Source organism: Hemicordylus capensis, chromosome 3 (assembly GCF_027244095.1).
Source record: "Hemicordylus capensis ecotype Gifberg chromosome 3, rHemCap1.1.pri, whole genome shotgun sequence".
Taxonomy (NCBI): Eukaryota; Metazoa; Chordata; class Lepidosauria; order Squamata; family Cordylidae; genus Hemicordylus; species Hemicordylus capensis.
The window spans coordinates 266,433,192-266,452,446 of NC_069659.1; the positions used below are offsets into that span (position 1 = coordinate 266,433,192).

A 19,255-nucleotide genomic window follows, 5' to 3' on the forward strand; every position below is an offset into this window, starting at 1 on the left:
AGGAACTATCAGTTCAAACAATTCAATAAGAACATTGCAAACACTAGGGAGATGTCAGGATTGTTATGAAAAGAACCAGCAGCAGCTTCTCAGCAATCCAGCTCAGTAATTTGTACATGGGTCTTGATTCATGCACAGGTATTTCCAATACAACATCATTCTGCTTATCAGGAGTAATTATGCAATATATGAGAAGGGGAGCCAAAAGTAACTTTGTAGTTCAGGTTTGAACAGCTTGATTTATTTTATTTTTAAAAATTTAAATAAACACACAGTGTGTTTTATCTTCCTCGCTGTTCCTCTCATAATACACAGCTCTCTGTACAGATATGGACACAACAACAATGAATGCCAAAGAGACCAGAAGAGCTATTTGGTGTAGCATTCTCACACGCTGAATGGTAAGATAAAACTACAGTACAGCAAGATTACACTTGCTTTGGTCATTAGCAATGACTTCATTTCAGGGGCAAACCTGAAGCTATAGTTCAGCAACATGGTTTCTATCTTGGCTTTCTATCTTGAATGTATTTTTTCAGAGTTTATGTAACAAATCAGCCTAAAGATAGAAATATCTAAAAACTTATCCTTATGTAACCTACATAACAAGAAAGAAGAGAGATTCAAGTCATATACTATAGATAATGCATTAGTGTACAACCCAACACACAATCATTACAAAACTAAAAATGCACATCCAGTTGCTCAAATTACAAGTTATTTGCCTTCTCCTGGGTTGCTACCAGCTCAGAAAATTTTTTGCTTTTCTCCTGAAGGGTCACATATTTGGGTTCAACAGCTTAGTTTTAAGACAGTGTTCACCAAAACTGCCTTTTCTGTCAGAACTAAGTCATCACACACACACACACACACTCACATTTATTCCTAGAAACTACATCTCATTCCACTAATTCCACAGCCCTTCCCATACATGTTAATCCAGGTTCTCTCATTTCCAAAATATTCTGAGTGGCAATAAGAATGGATTTTCATCTTATTGATCTTGAAGGATAGTTATTGGGGAACATATGGGAGAGAGCATGAAGAACAATATGACTAATCATTTAAAAATCGACTTATTTCTACATTCTTTATTATCCAGACAGACATGAAGCATTAGGCTTTCTAGCGTAGGATATCCCAAGATATTATTTTAATTCCTAAGTAAGCCTCAGTGTGAATTTATTGCACCTCTCACTGTTCACACAGAGAGGCTTCCAGCAGATGTCAGGACAGTTGATCCTTCATTACAACTACTGCCTGCCTCTTCGAAAATTTGATAATCTAACCAAAGATCATCCATGTTATCCACTTGGTGCAGTGGCTTATAGTACATTCCCACAACAGTATTGCTACTTTTCTTTTTCTCCTTTTATTTTTATCTAGGCGCTTGCCTGGACTTCCATGCTCAGATGCATTAATTACTGCATGCAGATGTATACATAATGCATCTGAGATTGTAGGTATCGGTATCTTCTGGCTTTCTTGCTGTAATAAAATAAAGTGTGCCATCAAGTCAATTTTGACTCCCGGATCCTGTATTCTTTGGTAGAATACAGGAGGGATTTACCATTGTCTCCTCCCATGCAGTATGAGATGATGCCTTTCAGCATCTTCCTATATCGCTGCTGCCCAATAGAGGTGTATCCCATTGTCTGGGAAACATACCAGCGAGGATTCAAACAGACAACCTTCTGCTTGTTAGTCAAGCATTTCCCCACCGTGCTAAAGTGACTTGCAAATTTCCAAGCACCCTTCCCGTATTTTGCTTCCAACTTTTGTGCATGTTTTCTTCTCTCTTATTTTATACTTGGTACCGGGTTTCTGTCTTCTTCTCTTGTGGGAGAGAGACTCAAATCCATCTGATGAGGTTTGCGAGGCTCCTGCCAAACACTTTCTTCCCAGTACTTGTGAGGTGCACCCCACCTACGGTAGTTCCAAGAGACCTTCATGTAGGTATTGTAGACCATGCTGCAAGAATCCAAGCCTCTCTCAATGGTACCATCTTTACAGCCAGCTGTTTCCTGGCTATAAAGCCAGGAATCTTGGCAGTTGGTCAGGTTTTCCAAGATAAAAAACCTGTCAAATTCTCAACATACTATAAAGTGAAAGGAAGATCTGGAAATACACCATGGTCAGAAATACATCAGATACAATCATACAATACAATACTATACAATCCTATCAGATACAATACATCAGAAGATCTGGAAATACATCAAATTAGATGTGCACCACACACCAAACATACATTATGCACACATTCAAGACAGAAGTCAATTGCTCAGTGGCATATACTACCTTGGAAATAGCCTAACTTATAACGTTTACTTTAAGATTAATACAAGTATAGTTTTCATTGCATTTATTACTATCTCTATATCCTGCCTTTCATCCATCATGGAACTGAAGGTAGTATACATGGGTTTTTTTAGGAGTCATTCCCATCAAGGCACTGAGCAGACTTGCTTAGCTTCAGCAAGGTGGCTACATCATATGCTCTCAGACCATGCTCTGGGCCTGGGAGCAGGTTTCACATGAGCAGATGCTGCAACACTGAAAAGATATGCCTGCATTAACAAGGAAGTCACACTGATCTTGCTTACCTACAGTATTTTTTTGTTTTTTAAAAAAGGTGCCAGTACTCTTAAGTGGTGCAGCGGGGAAATACTTGACTAACAAGAAGAAGGTTACCGGTTCGAATCCCTGCTGCTACTATATTGAGCAGCAGCGATATAGGAAGATGCTGAAAGGCATCATCTCATATTGTGCGGGAGGAGGCAATGGTAAACCCCTCCTGTATTCTTCCAAAGAAAACCACAGGGCTTTGTGGGTGCCAGGAGTCGAAATCATCTTGATGGCACACTTTACCTTTAGTTTGCTCTTACCTTGCTTAATAAGCCAACAGACATATAGAAACACCCATATAAGCAATTAATACACAAATTACTTCTGACAATCATCAGCAGGTTCAGGAAATTACAGTATGCCTTGCAGTTGCTACACAACCCAATGGACAGTTTTCTTCTGAGAGTTGCACACTCCTCCTGGATGTACGCACCCAGAGAGGCACTAAACTCCACAGGTAACTTCTGGCACCCCAACACCTGCTAGCGGCCCTAATCACTACTATGCTCTAGAAGCACCGGGCACAGTGCTTCAGAGCTAATTTCCCAGGCAAGATCACAGCACCTGACAGGGGTTTGGCTTTGCTCCCTGCAGAGAGGCATGGAAAAGGTGCTGGTACTCAGTACTATCACACACACACAAAAGCACTGTTTATCCCTCATCAGAAAAACAGCATTATCAGAACAAATATGCATTTAGAAGGCAAACAGATAGCCGTCCACTAACATGCTAACACTAATAACAGCATTGATAAGTTGGAGTGCTATACAGCCAGTCATCTCAGTACTGGGCAGAATCCAGACTCACTTAAATCAATAGGATTTAAGATAGTAATGAGACCACCTTAAATGGCACAGCGGGGAAATGCTTGACTAATAAGCAGAAGGTTGCCAGTTCAAATCCCCACTGGTATGTTTTCCAGACTATGGGAAACACCTCTATTGGGCAGCAGCAATATAGGAAGATGCTGAAAGGCATCATCTCATACTGCACAGGAGGAGGCAATGGTAAACCCCTCCTGTATTCTACCAAAGATAACCACAGGGCTCTATGGGCACCAGGAGTCGAAAACGACTTGAAGGCACACTTTACTTTTACTTTAAGATAGTATTGACTAACTTGTCTCACTGAGGAATAGTGCTTATGACCAAGCACTATGACTAAGTTATGACTAAGTAGTCTAGATCAGTATTCCCTCTAACAGGGAATTCCAGATGTTGACTACAGCTCCCATAATTCCCATCCATAAGCCATCGCAGCTGGGAGTTGTTAACATCGGGAATTCCCTGTTACAGAGAATACTGGTCTGGATTCTGCCTAGTGCATAATTAAAGACAATTTAACATTACTCAAGTCACTGGAGGCCGGTTTAATGCCATAATAATGCTACAACTTGGCTTACCTGGGTTACATTAAGTACTAGGATGAAAACTTTAATGCACCGAAGTACAACCTCTTATCCAAAAGAAAATAAATCCAAATTTATCCCAAAGGTGTGGAATCATCCAACATAAATGAATCAACAGAAGAGATATATTGGCATGGCATAATGAGATGAACAGTTGATACCACTTGATTGTAGTGCACCCTTCAAGCAGGATAAGCAATCCACTCAATTCCAAGTGACATCAGTTACTCACTGAAGTGGGGAGGAGGAGAATTTTTCAGTATAGGCCACTAAAAAATCACCCACAAAGTGGCATCACTGAACACAAAATGGGTATGACCTGTTGATAAGCTGGTGGCACTATGTACTTCATTTACACAGCTGCAGGACCGATCTTCACATCAAATAATTCAGACCCCAGCAACACCATATGCATATGCGAACACCATTAAGTATGTTATTGAAATGAACTGTATTTTCAATTTTTATGAAATTAAGATGCTTGTTGCTTTAAGATGGAGATTTATTCAAAGTAGAGACATTAGATTTACTGTTGATGCATTTATATTGTTTGCTATTTTTGTTAGCCTACTTTCCAGTAGGCTTATGAGAGCACCTGACATTCTCTGTGTGTGTGTGTGTGTGTCCATGTGTACCCCCCATCAACTTCGCAACGCCTGAACCAATATGAACCAAATCAGGAACAGTTGTAGGGACACCTCAGTGGGGTAGTTTGTGAATATGTCATCCACACCGATCCAAGATAGCGGTTGCATAAACCTTTGAGGAGCAAATGGACTAACTTGTGAACCACCTAACCGATTTGAACCTAATTTGCTACAGCTGTAGGGACAAATAGGGATATGCGGTGATGTCATCCATTCCAATTCAAGATGGTGGCCACGTGAACATCTGAGGTGCAAGTGTACTAATTTGTGGACTGTCTAACCAATTTAAACCAAATTAGTAACAGTTGCAGTGAGTAACACATAGTAACACTTCAACGGCATAGTTTGTGATGTCATCCACCCTGAACCAAGATGGCAGATGCATAAACTTTGGAGGCGCAAGTGGATTAACTTGTGAACCGTCTAACTGATTTGAACCAAATTTGCTACAGCTGTAGCACATAGGGAAGCCCAAATGGCATGGGGTGTGATGATGTCATCCACTCCAATTCAAGATGGCTGATGCATAAACCTTTGAGGCACAAGTGGGCTAACTTGTGAACCGCTTAACCGACTGAACCAGATTTGCTACAGATGTAGAAACACAAAGGACACCTCAACAGCAAAGTTTGTGACGATGCCATCCATCCCAGTTCAAGATAGCGGACATGTAAACTTTGGAGGCACAAGTGCACTAACTTGTAGGCAGTCTAACTGGTTTGTACCAAATTTGCTACAGCTGAATGGATACACAGGAACGCCCCAATGGTGTAGTTTGTGATGATGTCACCCAACCCGATCCAAGATGGTGGGCACATGAACATTTGAGGTGCAAGAGATCTAACTTGTGGACCTTGACTTGCACCAAATTTAGTCCAGTTGTAGAAATAGTGAAAGGAAAGTAAGCTGATTCATTCTTACTAGAACAACTTGTCATTCTTTGTTGTGAACTCCTTCAAGCAAGACCATAACTATTTAACAAACCAGCTATTTTCTGTAATAAGATAATCATCATCAAACTGTGTGCGGAGAGAAGCCTAAGCCATCATGGATTCTTAGCTAACTGGCATCCTCACAATCTTCAAAATATAGGCTTCACAGGCTTTTTTTCAAGGCTATGTAATATATTTGAAACCTTCTTATATTCTGCCACGCAGATTTAAAAAAAAAATTCATTACCAGCTTCTTAGCAGTGGAGTCTACAATAATTCCTACACACAGAATATACTTTTTGCTTTTAGTAACAGCTGAAGCATGCCCAACGCTTTCCCTGGCAGGAGCAACTATGAGACCTTATAAGCCAGTGCTCATGCTGGGCAAGATGACATACAAGCGATCAGTTATAACAATTGTTTATACACAATGCTCTGAGTCAGTGTAGACAATGGATTTTTGTACTTTATTTCTTGTTTTGAGAAAAACACAAGCATGTTGCCAAAGGACAAGATGAAAAACCTTATTCTTCCTACTGCTCCTACTAACATTCCCTGTATCAGCTAACAGCAAATGTCACAACAACATGCCTTACTAGGTCACAGATAATCCAAAACAGATCTCAGCTTCAGTTTAGAGTTCAAGAAAATATGAAGGACAGAAAAGCACACCAGCTTTTTATTTTAGGTATTTTCAAAAATACTTTGTCAAAGTCACCTTAGAGTGTACTAGTATACAGCCTTTATGTGCTTATGCAGCAATTTTTTTAAAGTTACTGAATAGCCACTGATGTAAGATGCATCAAGGCAAGGCATCCTTCCCCCACGCCCCCTCTCAACTGAAGCTCCCTTAGATAGGTCAGGGGACCTTCAGCAATAGCACAGGATGCAGCATGGGGGGTGGGGTGGTGGTGAACATCCAGAAACTGCAAGTGGAATAATGCCTCCACTAACAGTTCCCCTCATGTTCTTGGTGTATCCCAACTCCTACAGTCCTCTATAACACAACCCATGCCTTTCCAAAGGTCCTCCAAACCTTAGATTTTGCAAGGGCTCAAGGAATTCAGTAGAGAGGAGGAGAAGGAAGACAGTGCAATAGGCAAGATGTGTTGCACTGGCAGTGGCACACACTGCACCAGCAATATATTATCAATATTACTCACTGTAAGAACAAATCCAGGTAAGCTTGTCGCAATTTTTTAAAGCCATGCAAAATACCCCAAATATGCTGTATGCTAGTTATCCCAGCAATCCTAGTGCGCTTCTCTTAACAGTGCCCTCCTCAGCATGTGGCAAGGAGGATAGGTGCACTGGCAGTGTTGTTTTTTAGTGCAAGTATGACCAGTTTGCCTTAGAATGAAGTAGATCTGGCATTTGGGTGCCAACGAAATTATGTCTATTTGCGAGGCAGTGAGTACATTAAATCATTCCTTTGCATCTGGGACATAGTAGTCTTCAATTCTGTCATGATCAATTTTTAAAACACATATCTTTTTAGGAAAAACCAAGTATTGATAAAGGAATATGCAATTTTGACCACAAAGACGTAGAAGAGGGGATGTATGAAGCACAAATATGCACAATGGCCTTTAAAGTGTTTTGTGTCCTGAAAACAGTTCTCCTACAGCTACAGGTTGCTGAGAGACCTTTTTATTTATTCAGGGCCTGTGCTCTTAATCAATGAATCAAGCATGCTATCAAAGCTCTACAACTTGTCAAAGTCAAAATTACCACAGGGCTCCACGATTCAAGAAAGTAAAGCAATGTTTCCAGCTCCGCTCCTCAGAGAATCAATATGTGGTGTTCACTTGACACATCACACTTAGCCTGCTTATAAAATTTTAATCAGATATTACATTTAACCCAGTGAAAGCTGGCTATCAGCCAATAGCTGCAGTTTCTCCAGTCTAATCCTAATAAGAGCCTAATCCTGACCATGTTCTATGCTTAACAGAAGTGCTCAGCATTTTACACAACTGAAGCTTCAACAAAACTGCAGGAAGACTAGCCAAGAAGGATATAATAAAGAATACAATTTTCCCCCAACAACACTGAAAACATCAGAAATGCACATTTACATACATTAAATGAATCTAGAGTATGGAATGTGTCATCACTAGCACCTTCTACTAGCTGGAAGACAGGCAAGAATGTCTGGCATTTCCCTTATTAAAAAGGGAGAAATGGGAAACACCACACACAAGCCTAAATCTTCAACATTAACAATATCTTCTACCAGAAGCAACTAATTGTATTATGTAAAATGAGGTCCATTCTACACATTGCACAGAATAAGATGGTGGGATTCCTGACTGTACCACTTAGAAAAAGGTGTTCAATCCTATCATATTTTTTAATGTCCCCCTGCATTAAAACTCCCTACATTTAGCAAGCTGGCACATCAGAAAGCACACACTAATCGTCTCTTCCAGTTGTGCTAATTCCCTGTACACAGAGAGCACTTTTTACAAAAAGCAGTGTTCGAACATGGGAACCACAATCTGCAGTGTTTTAGCCAGAATTTCACCTGCATTCCAAGGTGGACTCTACTGCATTCTGTGAAATATGTAGAAAATTTGTGCAATTACAGCCACTCTAAAAAGACTCCTTCTAATCAGTTATATTCTGTGTTGTCTTTTCTTTTCAGCTAAAGAACCTTTAACATCATTGGACAAAAGCCTCCCACAACCCTCCCCCCACCCTACCCGTTAAATCATTGCATTCTTGCAAGTATGAACATTCATTGAAATCACAAGCAGCAGCATTTTAAACATTTTTTAAAATTACAACGGGAAAAAGGATAAAATCTCAATTTCAGATTCAAGGAAGTGCCTAAATCAGGCTTCCCCAAACTGCGGCCCTCCAGATGTTGCTGAACTACAACTCCCAGCATTCCTAGACACAATTTTAATGTGGCTGGGTATGCTGGAAGTTGTAGTTCAGCAACATCTGGAGGGCCACTGTTTGGGGATGCCTGCCCTAAATGTTTGCATTACTCTTTCAAGAAGGAAAAGTGCAAAAAACAAACTTTGTTTTTCCAAACAGCTAGGGGTGACATTCAAAACATAATTTAGACAATCAGAAGTGTTACCAACCCAAGATTACTTTACTGTGAAACTACACAAACACACACCATGGAATGTAGACAATGGAAGTTGTCATTTTATTTTATTTTATGTTATTTTATTATTTTACATATTTTTATACCGCCCAACACTTAAGTCTCTGGGCGGTTTACAACAAGATAAAAACAACATTAAAACACTAGTTAAAAACAAAAACAAGAAATTCAAAACACAACAATTTACAATTTTTAAAATAATATTCTAAAACAACATTAAAACAATCAAAACAGTATCAGTTAAAAGCCTTGGTGAATAGATGCATCTTTAAAGACTTTTTAAAAATTGTCAGAGATAGGGAGGCTCTTATTTCACTAGGGAGCGCATTCCAAAGCCTTGGGGCAGCAACACAGAAGGCCCATCTCAGGGCCTTTTTATGTAACAGAAAATAATATATTAGTAGTTCCAAGAATGGATGTAATTTAATATTGTTAATATGGTTAAAGAACTAGTAAAGGGGAATAATTTGTACTTTTAAAAACTGAGAATATAGTTCAGTATTTAACATAACAGTACTGAAATTAACATCCTTTTGCAGCAGTATTCTCATCCTCTTACATGTTGCTTAGAATCTGGGGTTGCTTTTTGTGCTACTATCTCCTCACTTAGCGTGTCCTGGGTTGCTCTCACGTGATCTATATCTACACACCCTCATACACATACATACACACACACACACACCAATAGTCATTGCTTGATTTCATATTAACTTTACTTACTTCCAAGATGAATACACTAATATTTAATGAATGAACCACACTGGTAGTTTTTGTTGTTTTAATGGAATTATTCCCATAATGCTGTTTCTCCGTGGAATATCATACATGAGAAACCTACAACTCAAGCTCAATTTAAACATGATGCTGCTAGGCTAAAAGCACTTCCCTGTGTAGATACAGCACATAGCAGGCATCATATTTACAAGGCTCTTACCTTATAAGCATGCACCAGCTACACACCAGTATTCATGATTATCTATGGATATTCAAGATGCAATTGTAAAAATAAGTTGATAAACAATTACAGGTGTAAGGGACCAGGTGTGCATTCTGGAATGCTTAGACATACCTACTGTATGGTAAGCAGTCACCTCTGAGGAGTTCTGAGTGTCTCAAACACATGTAGATTTCCACAGCTAACATTATATACCACTTTACCCTAAAAACTAATATTAACTTAAGGGATACTTTTTCAAGTCTAAGTAAAAATTAGGTTTGTAGTATTTCATAAACTTTAAAAAATACTCACATTAAGCATAGTGCTTTCAGAAGTAACTATTGATGTTTGCGCCATATCTAACAATAACAAAAAATCAATTCACTAAGAAATGCTGGTAGCTAGCAGTAATTATTATTTAAAGGTCAGCTAGACAAAGCCAGAGCAAAAGCCAAGAGGAATCTAAAGCACGCTGACCTCACTTTTCAAATATTCAATGCATGCAAGCAGTTCCTTTGGCAGGATTTCCAATACTATTCCATTAATAGAAGCAAGCCTGACTAGCTTTTCCTAGATCAACATGAAGCAGTCGGTGTTTCAGGGAACTTGATGAGAAGACAGACCTTTAGGAATGGTAGTAATCAAAGCTCAAGAAAATTGCTTCTCCCTCTAAGCCCAGCCATTTTTCAAATCCCTTTTATCTGTAGCATGATTAATCACCCTTATTTACAATCCAAAAGTGCTTTAACTGCAATAATTCTCATTAATATTTGCAAGCTGTGCCTTCGGTTGAGGTAAAGCATCTCATCTTTAGTTAGTTCTCTAGCGTCATGAAATTCTGCTTGCAGGGAGATGCCATTCTCTCTTCCCCACCCCACACCCCCTACCTCATTACCTTTTGCTCAGGTCAAGAAAACACAATTTATCAGATATGCATGAACCACTGTATATGTAAATAGAGTTATTTAGGAGATGTTCCAATTCAGACTCATTTATTAGTTCAACAAACCAATGTCACACAAATCTATATGCTAGACTAGGGGTGTGCATGGACCATTTTTTGCGTTCGGTCTGTGAACTGGTTCGGTCAAACCTACTGGCTGGCCTGGTCCATTCGACCAAACCAAGGGGCTGTGCTTGAAAAGGGAAATCTGGTGAGGATTCCCCTTTATAAGCAAAGGGGAATCCTTGAAAAGGCTCCTAAAGGGAGGCCATGAGAGTGGTGAGAGAGCCCCTTTAAAAATAGATGTAAGGGGCTTAAAGGTCCAGTAGCAGCCACAGTAGTAGTGCTGCCACTCCTCAAAGGCTCCCTGGCCCAGATGCAGTAAATGTGTGGCATTCTTCCCACCAGCCAGTGAAGCAGTGGTGGAGGCACAAGTCTGGAACTAACCTGGCCTCCACACACACGGAGTTCCAGGATAGTTCCACGCACACACTGAGTCCGGGGCAGAAGGGGCCTTAGAGGAGCGGTGGGACCACTAGAGCAGCCGCCACCAGACTGGTAAACTCTTTACAAGCATAGCCCCTCAAACCACCAAACCAATTCTCACTGATTCAGTTGAACAGGCCATTTCGCAGACCCACAGTCTGGTTCAAATTCAGACCGAACGGCAAAAACGGTCCAAAAGCCCCTAACCTGGCAAAAGTTAAGCACAGATTCGTGTGACACTTGTTTGCCAAAGTAATAAACATGTTTGAATTGGATCATCACCTAAATAACTATTTACATATTTTAAGGTTTTAATTTGTAGGTGATTTTTAAATCGTTAAATTGTTTTAAGTTTTTGCATATGTTTTAACTTGTTTTATGCTATTGTTAACTGCCCAGAGATGAAAGTTTGGGGCGGTGTACAAATAATAATAATAATTATTATTATTATTATTATTATTAATAATAGCAGAAATAGCAACCAATAATTTGCAAGAAACAAACCAACTAATGTACAGTGCAGCAACAACAACAACACAAGAGCTCGGATATAAGATCAGTGGACCTGTCAAAAAAGAAAGCAGTACATCACCTAAATGGAAGATTAGATTAGAAAATAAAATCTCCAGGCTTAGATCAGATGCTAGTAAAATTGAAAGATATGAAAGACAAGAAGCCGAAGAATGAAAACACCAAACAGTATCCGATCCAAAAATACCACCTAGATTCAAGGAAAATTAGAGAAGTTCTGGAAATAATCAAGCAGCAAATAACAGCAGTGTCAAAGAAGATTAGCAGATATGAAGCCAGAATTACACAACACAGACAGAATCTCCAATTCCAGTTGAATCAGAGATGTTTCTACCAAAGCATAGAAAGAGAAACTGCAAGAAACCTAGAAACACCAAATAAAGAAGAAACAGTGCAATTCTGGGGGAAATTATGGGACAATCCAATATATTATAATAAAAAAGCAGGCTGGATGAAAGAGGTCAAAAAATGTAACCAACAAATGCAAGATCTAATAATAACACCAGAATTAATAAGTGAAAGAGCAAAGAAAATTGAAAATTAAAAATTGGACTGCGCCAGGCGACGATGAACTGCATGGCTTTTGGCTTAAACACCTAACAAGCCTTCATAAACAACTATCAAAAACAGTTCAATCTCATTATGCAAGGCGGTGATATTGAACAATGGCTAACAACTGGGAAAACTCATCTCATAATGAAAAACCCAGCAAAAGGTGCAGTTCCAAGTAATTATAGACCGATCACCTGCCTGCGAACCATGTTCATATTATTTACTGGAATAATAGCAGATGAAGTGATGCAACACTTATTAACTAACAAACAGCTTCCAGCTGAACAGAAAGGAAATTGCCTGAACACCAGAGACACAAAAGACCAGCTGCTGATTGACAAAATGATTTTAGAAAACTGCAAGAGAACAAAAAACAAATCTAAGTGTTGCATGGATTGACTACAAGAAAGCCTTCGATTCATTGCCTCACACATGGATACTAAAAGGTTTAGAAACCACTGGTGTCAGCAAAAACATTCAGATATTTATTTAAAAAGCAATGAGCATGTGGAGTACACAGTTAACAATCAATGGCGAGACACTTGGACAGGTTAGCATTAGAAGAGGCCTTTTGCAAGGGGACTCACTATCCCCTCTGTTGTTTGTAATCGCCATGACCCCACTTTCACAAATACTCAACAAAACAGGCCTTGGATACCAAACATCTAAAACATCAAGTAAAATAAACCATCTGTTCCACATGGACGATCTGAAGTTGTATGGAAAGTCCCAGTCAGAAATCGAATCACTGCTAAACACTGTCCGTATATTCAGTAGCGATATAGCAATGGAGTTTGGACTAGACAAGTGTGCTGCATTAATAATGAACAGAGGGAAAATAACAAAAACAGAAGGAATAGAACTGCCCAATGGAAGCAACATCAAGAACCTGGAAGAGAAAGAACATTACAAATACTTGAGCATCCTCCAGGCTGATAACATCGCACACACTGAAGTTAAAAGAAAAATTAGAAGTGAGTACATCAGGAGAGTTAGAAAAATCCTCAAATCCAAACTCAATGGTGGGAACACCATACAAGCCATAAACACCTGGGCTATACCTGTTATCAGATACACTGCAGGAATAATAGACTGGACCCAGGCAGAACTAGGGACGCTGGATCGTAAGACCAGGAAAATCATGACCATCAATCATGCTCTGCACCCCCACAGTGATGTTGATAGGCTATACCTCCCTCACAGCTCAGGTGGAAGAGGAATGCTGCAAGTCCATCAAACAGTAGAGGAGGATAAAAGAGGCCTTGAAGAATATATCAAGGACAGTGAAGAAGATGCACTTCAAATGGCCAATAACGCAAAACTATTCAACACCAATGAAACAAAGCAGGCCTACAAGAAAGAACAAGTCAAGAACCGAGCAGAAAAATGGAAAAATAAGCCACTGCATGGTCAATATTTGCACAATATAAGTGGAAAATCAGACATCACCAAGAGCTGGCAATGGCTTAAGAATGCAACTTGAAGAAAGAAACAGAGGGTTTAATACTGGTTGCGCAAGAACAGGCACTAAGAACAAATGCAATAAGAGCAAAAGTCAAAAAGTCAACAACAAACAGCAAGTGCCGCCTTTGTAAAGAAGCAGATGAAACAGTGGACCACCTAATCAGCTGTTGTAAAAAGATCGCACAGACTGACTACAAACAAAGGCATGACAAGGTAGCAGGGATGATACACTGGAACATCTGCAAAAAATACAAGCTACCTGTAGCCAAAAATTGGTGGGACCATAAAATTGAAAAAGTTGGAGAAAATGAAGATGTAAAAATAGTATGGGACTTCCAACTACAAACAGACAGACAAAGGAAAAGAAATAGAAAAAATCACAATACACAAAGATCTACAAATTGAAATGGAGAGGCTGTGGCAGAAAAAGACCAAAATAATCCCAGTGGTCATTGGCGCCCTGGGTGCAGTTCCAGAAGACCCTGAAGAGCACCTCAACACCATAGGGGCCACAGAAATCACCATCAGCCAATTACAAAAAGCAGCTTTACTGGGAACAGCCTATATTCTGCAACGATATCTATAACAATTGACAATAAAATTCAGCCATCCCAGATCCTTGGGAAGGACTTGATGTCTGGATAAAACAAACCAGTCAATAACACCTGTCTGACTGTGTAAACAAGAAATAATAATAATAAATAAAATATCATCTGATAAACCGTGTTTTCTTGACCTGAGCAGGAGTGGGGGGGGGGGGATGGAATCTCCCTGTAAGCAGAATTTCATGAAGCTAGAGAACTAACTAAAGATGAGATGCTTTACCTCAACTGCAGGCACAATTCGCAAGTATTAATGAGAACTATTGCAGTTAAAGCACTTTTGGATTGTAAATAAGGGTGATAAAGGGGATTGAAAAATCACTGGGCTTAGAGGAAGAAGCAATTTTCTTGAGCTTTGATTACTACCATTCCTAAAGGTCTATATTTTCATAAAGTTTCCTCAAACACTGACTGTTTCATGTTGATCTAGGAAAAGCTAGACAAGCTTGCTTCTATTAATAGAATAGTATTGGAAATCCTGCCAAAGGAACTGCTTGCATGCATTTACAAGCACAGCCCTCGAACAGAACCACCATGTAAGGATGTGCCTAAGACGTTTCGGAGACCATTATAGAAGCCTCCAAAACGTTTCAGCCACCTGTGCTGTTTTGGATTTCGGAGGCAGTGGGGGTGCTCCCTTAAGGGTGGGGGAGGGTGAACTTACCCCTCCCGCCACATTTCCCCTGCCGGTGCTCCGTTGTATCAAAGTCCCTCAAGGTAACAGCATACCTCCCTGACACCCAATTGCCATCCTCGGCCAGAAGTAGCCGGAAATACCAGGCGTGCATGCACACGATGGGCGCATACACGCCTGGTACTTCCGGCCACTTCCGACCAAGAACGGCAACGGGGCAGAAGGGAGATACACTGCTACCCCAAAGGGCTTTGATACAACGTAGCGCCAGCAGAGGAAATGCGGCTCGAGGGATAGGTGCACCCTCCCCTGCCCTTAAGGGAGCATCCCTACCGCCTCCGGAACGCGGAGGAGAGGTTCTGGGCACATCCCTACCACCATGGACCAGGTTCAGTTCAGTCGTGGACTAGCTGACCTTCCTGAAGGCTGGTCCGGTTCACGATTAAGCCACTGGTCTGGTTCGCTGCAAACCATTAGTGCACACCCTTGCCAGACACACTGCCAAATCTTACTTCAGTTCTATGAACTGTAGAGACACTTGATGAGGGGAGGGGGCATATTTACTAACACAAAAGATGCAACATATTTTAATTTATTTTTGAAATATTTTCTCTTGTCAAAGTAAAAGTTAACTACTCATACCTGTATGAAGCTGAATTTTTCCAATCAGTCCCTCTATCAGGCCCAGACAAATTGGATTCCAAGCCAGGAGGAGGTCAGTAGCTATGGAGGGGAGCGGGGAAGAAGAAAGAAAAAAGTTAAGCATAAAAGGTACCACAAATGATAGGATCTGGAAACTGATGACAATTAAAATTGTTTGGATTTAAATTAATCACTAGGACACTGGTTAGACCCTAATTTTGTACTCTATGAACAAGAGGAGAATTGCTAAGGGGTCTATCCTTGAGTTCAATGGACTTCTGTTTGCTTTTTGACTAAGCTAAAGTTTCCCATCAAGCACAAGCTCAGTGAACTGGTTCTTTTTAACTTACTTAATTAAAGCACAATATCAAGCCACAGTTTACAGTATGTTTTAACTATAGTTAGTATAAATCACAGCTCTCCTAATTCATACAAACAATCTGAATCTCATTATCTGAAGGATAGGGATGTGTGAGCCAACTTACACTGGCTCAGCTCGAGGGCTCGTCAAGCCAGACCTGGCAGGCCAGACCAGGGATGGTTCGGTTTTTAAACTAACACACACTCATTCAATGGCGGACTTAGCACCATTGGGGGGTTTCAGGGGTGCTACCAAAGCGGGGGTCTCCTGAGGTCCCCCCTCCCCCACCAGCCTCCCCCGATCTCAACAGGCCCATTTCAGGAAGTTTTGGGCCTGTTCCAGGCCTCTCTGTGCTGTTGGTGGCATTTTGGAGGCCACCGCACATGCGCACTGGCTATCTGCATGGCTGGTCACAACCCAGGGAAAGACCAGCAGCAGGAGGGGAAACCTCAGGAGACACACACACCCCCAATAGCTGTGGCAGCAACCTTGAAGCCCCGCAATGGCGGTAAGCCTGCCTTTTTTTTTTAAATTAAAAAAACAAAATCTCATTCATCCTCCACCCCCATCCTTGAGCCAGGCCTGAACCAGTTTGGACTTGAGCCAGACCCAGCCCAGATCTAGTGTACACAGAACCAGACTAGACCTGTTCAGTTCAAGTCCAGTTCTATTTTAACTGAACTGGGTTTTCCAGGTTTTGTGCACACCCCTACTGCAGGGGTTCTGTTCTCTGCAACAACCATGGATAACAGAATCGTGACTAACGAGTCAATGAGACTCGAGGGGTTAGGTTCCTGGAGGCTTCAAAAAATAGCGAAAAACAGATAAAAGGGGCCCTAAACACTGCCCCCCCAAAAGTGCCTTACTCCACTGTCTCAAGGTGTCAGCAATGCCCCACCCCAGAAGTCCCAAATCTGGCATGTATGCACACACAAAAATCACCTCTTTAAAAAAACACTAATGATCCACAAAATGGCTCCGCTCTTCAAAATGGTGGAGAATCCTGGACCTGCAGATATGCAAAATTAACCCTCTGGTAACCTTATATTCTGCATATGCCAACGTTGGGTGTCAACTACCCGACTGCTGATACGCGGAACCGCAGATGTCAAATCTGCGAATGGTGGGGTTTGCCTGTTAAAGGAAACTGTAGCAGGCATGTGCAAACCCCATGGTGAGGTCTGCCTTTAACAGGAAACCGCAGTAGGCATGTGCATGAAACAAAACACAAAATGCTTGAAACGTTTCATTGAAACAGCAGTTGAGTTGCCTGTTTCCACGAAGCAGACTCGAAACATTTTTGAGCATTCCAGTCGTTGGGAACAATGGGGTAACTTGAAACACCCCACTGTCCCCCATGGGTAGCACCTAGGGACACCCAACAGTTCGGTGGTTTGGGGGAAATCTTTTTTAAATCGCCCATCTGCCCATTTCTATTATGGTTGGGTGGTGGGTACCACCCATCATACAACCTACTTCAGTGTCCCTAGGACCTACCCATGGGAAACAATGGGGTGTTTCTAGTTCCCCATTGTTTCTTGTGGCTGGAACAGTTTTTGCAACCTTGCCATGAAAAACACTGCAAGCACAAAGTAAAAGGTATCTGTCCGTCCCAACACAGAACGTACAGTTCAAACAGTCAAAAAATGGCCAAAACAGAATCACTGACCCAGAATCCACCGCCAGCCACAGTGCCTGCACTGCAATAACATTGTTGGCACAAGTTGCTCTCACACACACAACTATGACGCCTACATTACTTCCTAGCATTGCAACAGCTGCTACAGCTTATGACTTAGCAGCAAGCATAGTCATAAGGTCAACTACAGAAACGTCAGCCACACTACACCCTGCAATGCAGATTGCAGAGCAGGCCAGAGCAGTGAGTGAAGCACAAGTTAGTCTCAAGGCCAGTCATGGATCTCATCACAGCCATCACCAAGAAATATTACACAGAGATATGCCATTGACCATTTCTCACCACAAAACTGTTGTAAATCTGTCAGGCTAGCCAGATGGAGCATAAAACAGGCAGAGGCAGAACTAAAATAGCAAAATCTTACAAGAAGAAATTCTCCAAACCAGGTTCAGTCCAAGTCAAATCCAAACAATCCAACAGAGTCCAAATCGAAGTCCACAGGCAAGGTCAACACAGTCCAGAGTCCAAACACGGCCAAGGCAATACACGAACACATCCAATTAGCCCACAGGAAATTGATGTTGCTATCAGCAGGGTAGCTGTGGTATGGTCATCTTAAATAGGCTGACCCACAGTGCTGTTAATCAAGAGTTCCTGAGTCAGCTTTGCCTGTCGTTCTACACATGCGGTTCCTTAACTCTTGTTGTCTCTTGGACCGACGCCTCTCTACAGCTGAAACCGGTTGCGCCTCCTCCCCAAGAGCTGCCTCACCCGGCTCTCACTCATTTTCAACTCCCTGTGTGTCAGATCCACTCTCCTTTGCAACTTCTGGTCCTTGCCCTCCCACCTCTGCTGTAACCTCCGTCCCCTCCTCCAGCTCCTCTTCGGAGTCTTCCAGCATGCCTATGACAAAACACTCTCATAAACAAAACAAACCACAACTCAAGAAAGGCAAGCAACCAAGTTCTGCCCTTTGTCAATCTGAGATCCAGAAAACCACAGAGTTATAGCAGCAATTGCACAGCATATTATATTCAATCTGAGAAAAGAAAACCACAAAATCAAACCTTCCTTCCGCCGGTCTGATATATCCTCTTCAAGGGAGACACAGTGTAAGGATGCTCTCTGCCTTCCAGTCCATTTATGAATTTGAAATTCCCTCCAAAAGTGCTCCCCCTCCCTCCTCCTTTCCCCCAGTCAATGGGCAACCATGACAACACTTGGTTTGGATTATGGTAAGCCAACTGAGAAGGAGATTGCAAGCCAATCAGAAGCAAGTGCCAGAAAATCAGCAAGGGGAAAACAGGCCTCAAAAATGGTGCCTGAAACACTCACGATGTTCTGATTGAAACAGGGTCATTCTGTTTCAAGTTCACAACAGGCCTTTTATTTTAATGTTTGAAAAACTGCTTGTTTCGAGCTCAAAACGTCTTGCATATGCCTAAACTGTGGCTTACTCCTGGCCTTCTGGCCTCTTTGCACTGAAGAACCAGGCAACAGACACTTGACAAAATAAATGGACTTAGGGATAGATACTGTGGAGGGGAAGAGTAAGTGGACTTCTCTTTATTTCCTTTACATGTAACATTCTTAGAAGAACAGGGCTGCCTGGAACAAACAAATGTGTTATCAACTAACTATCTCTGAATATTCTAGTCTAGGTGCCATGGTAGAATTTCTTGGCACCATATTCCTTTGTGCCTGGGACTTGTTAAGCCCTGGTTTAGT

The 19,255-nt window shown here is 41.3% G+C and overlaps 1 protein-coding gene across 1 annotated transcript in view; it reads right to left on the minus strand.

Moving 5' to 3' along the window:
• Window positions 1-19,255, minus strand: part of INPP5F (inositol polyphosphate-5-phosphatase F) — a 96,483-nt gene that overhangs the window by 54,659 nt on the left and 22,569 nt on the right. Inside the window, exon 2 of the mRNA XM_053309594.1 lies at window positions 15,528-15,608. Coding sequence (XP_053165569.1) covers window positions 15,528-15,608 — 81 coding nt within the window. The remainder of the gene's footprint in view (window positions 1-15,527; window positions 15,609-19,255) is intronic.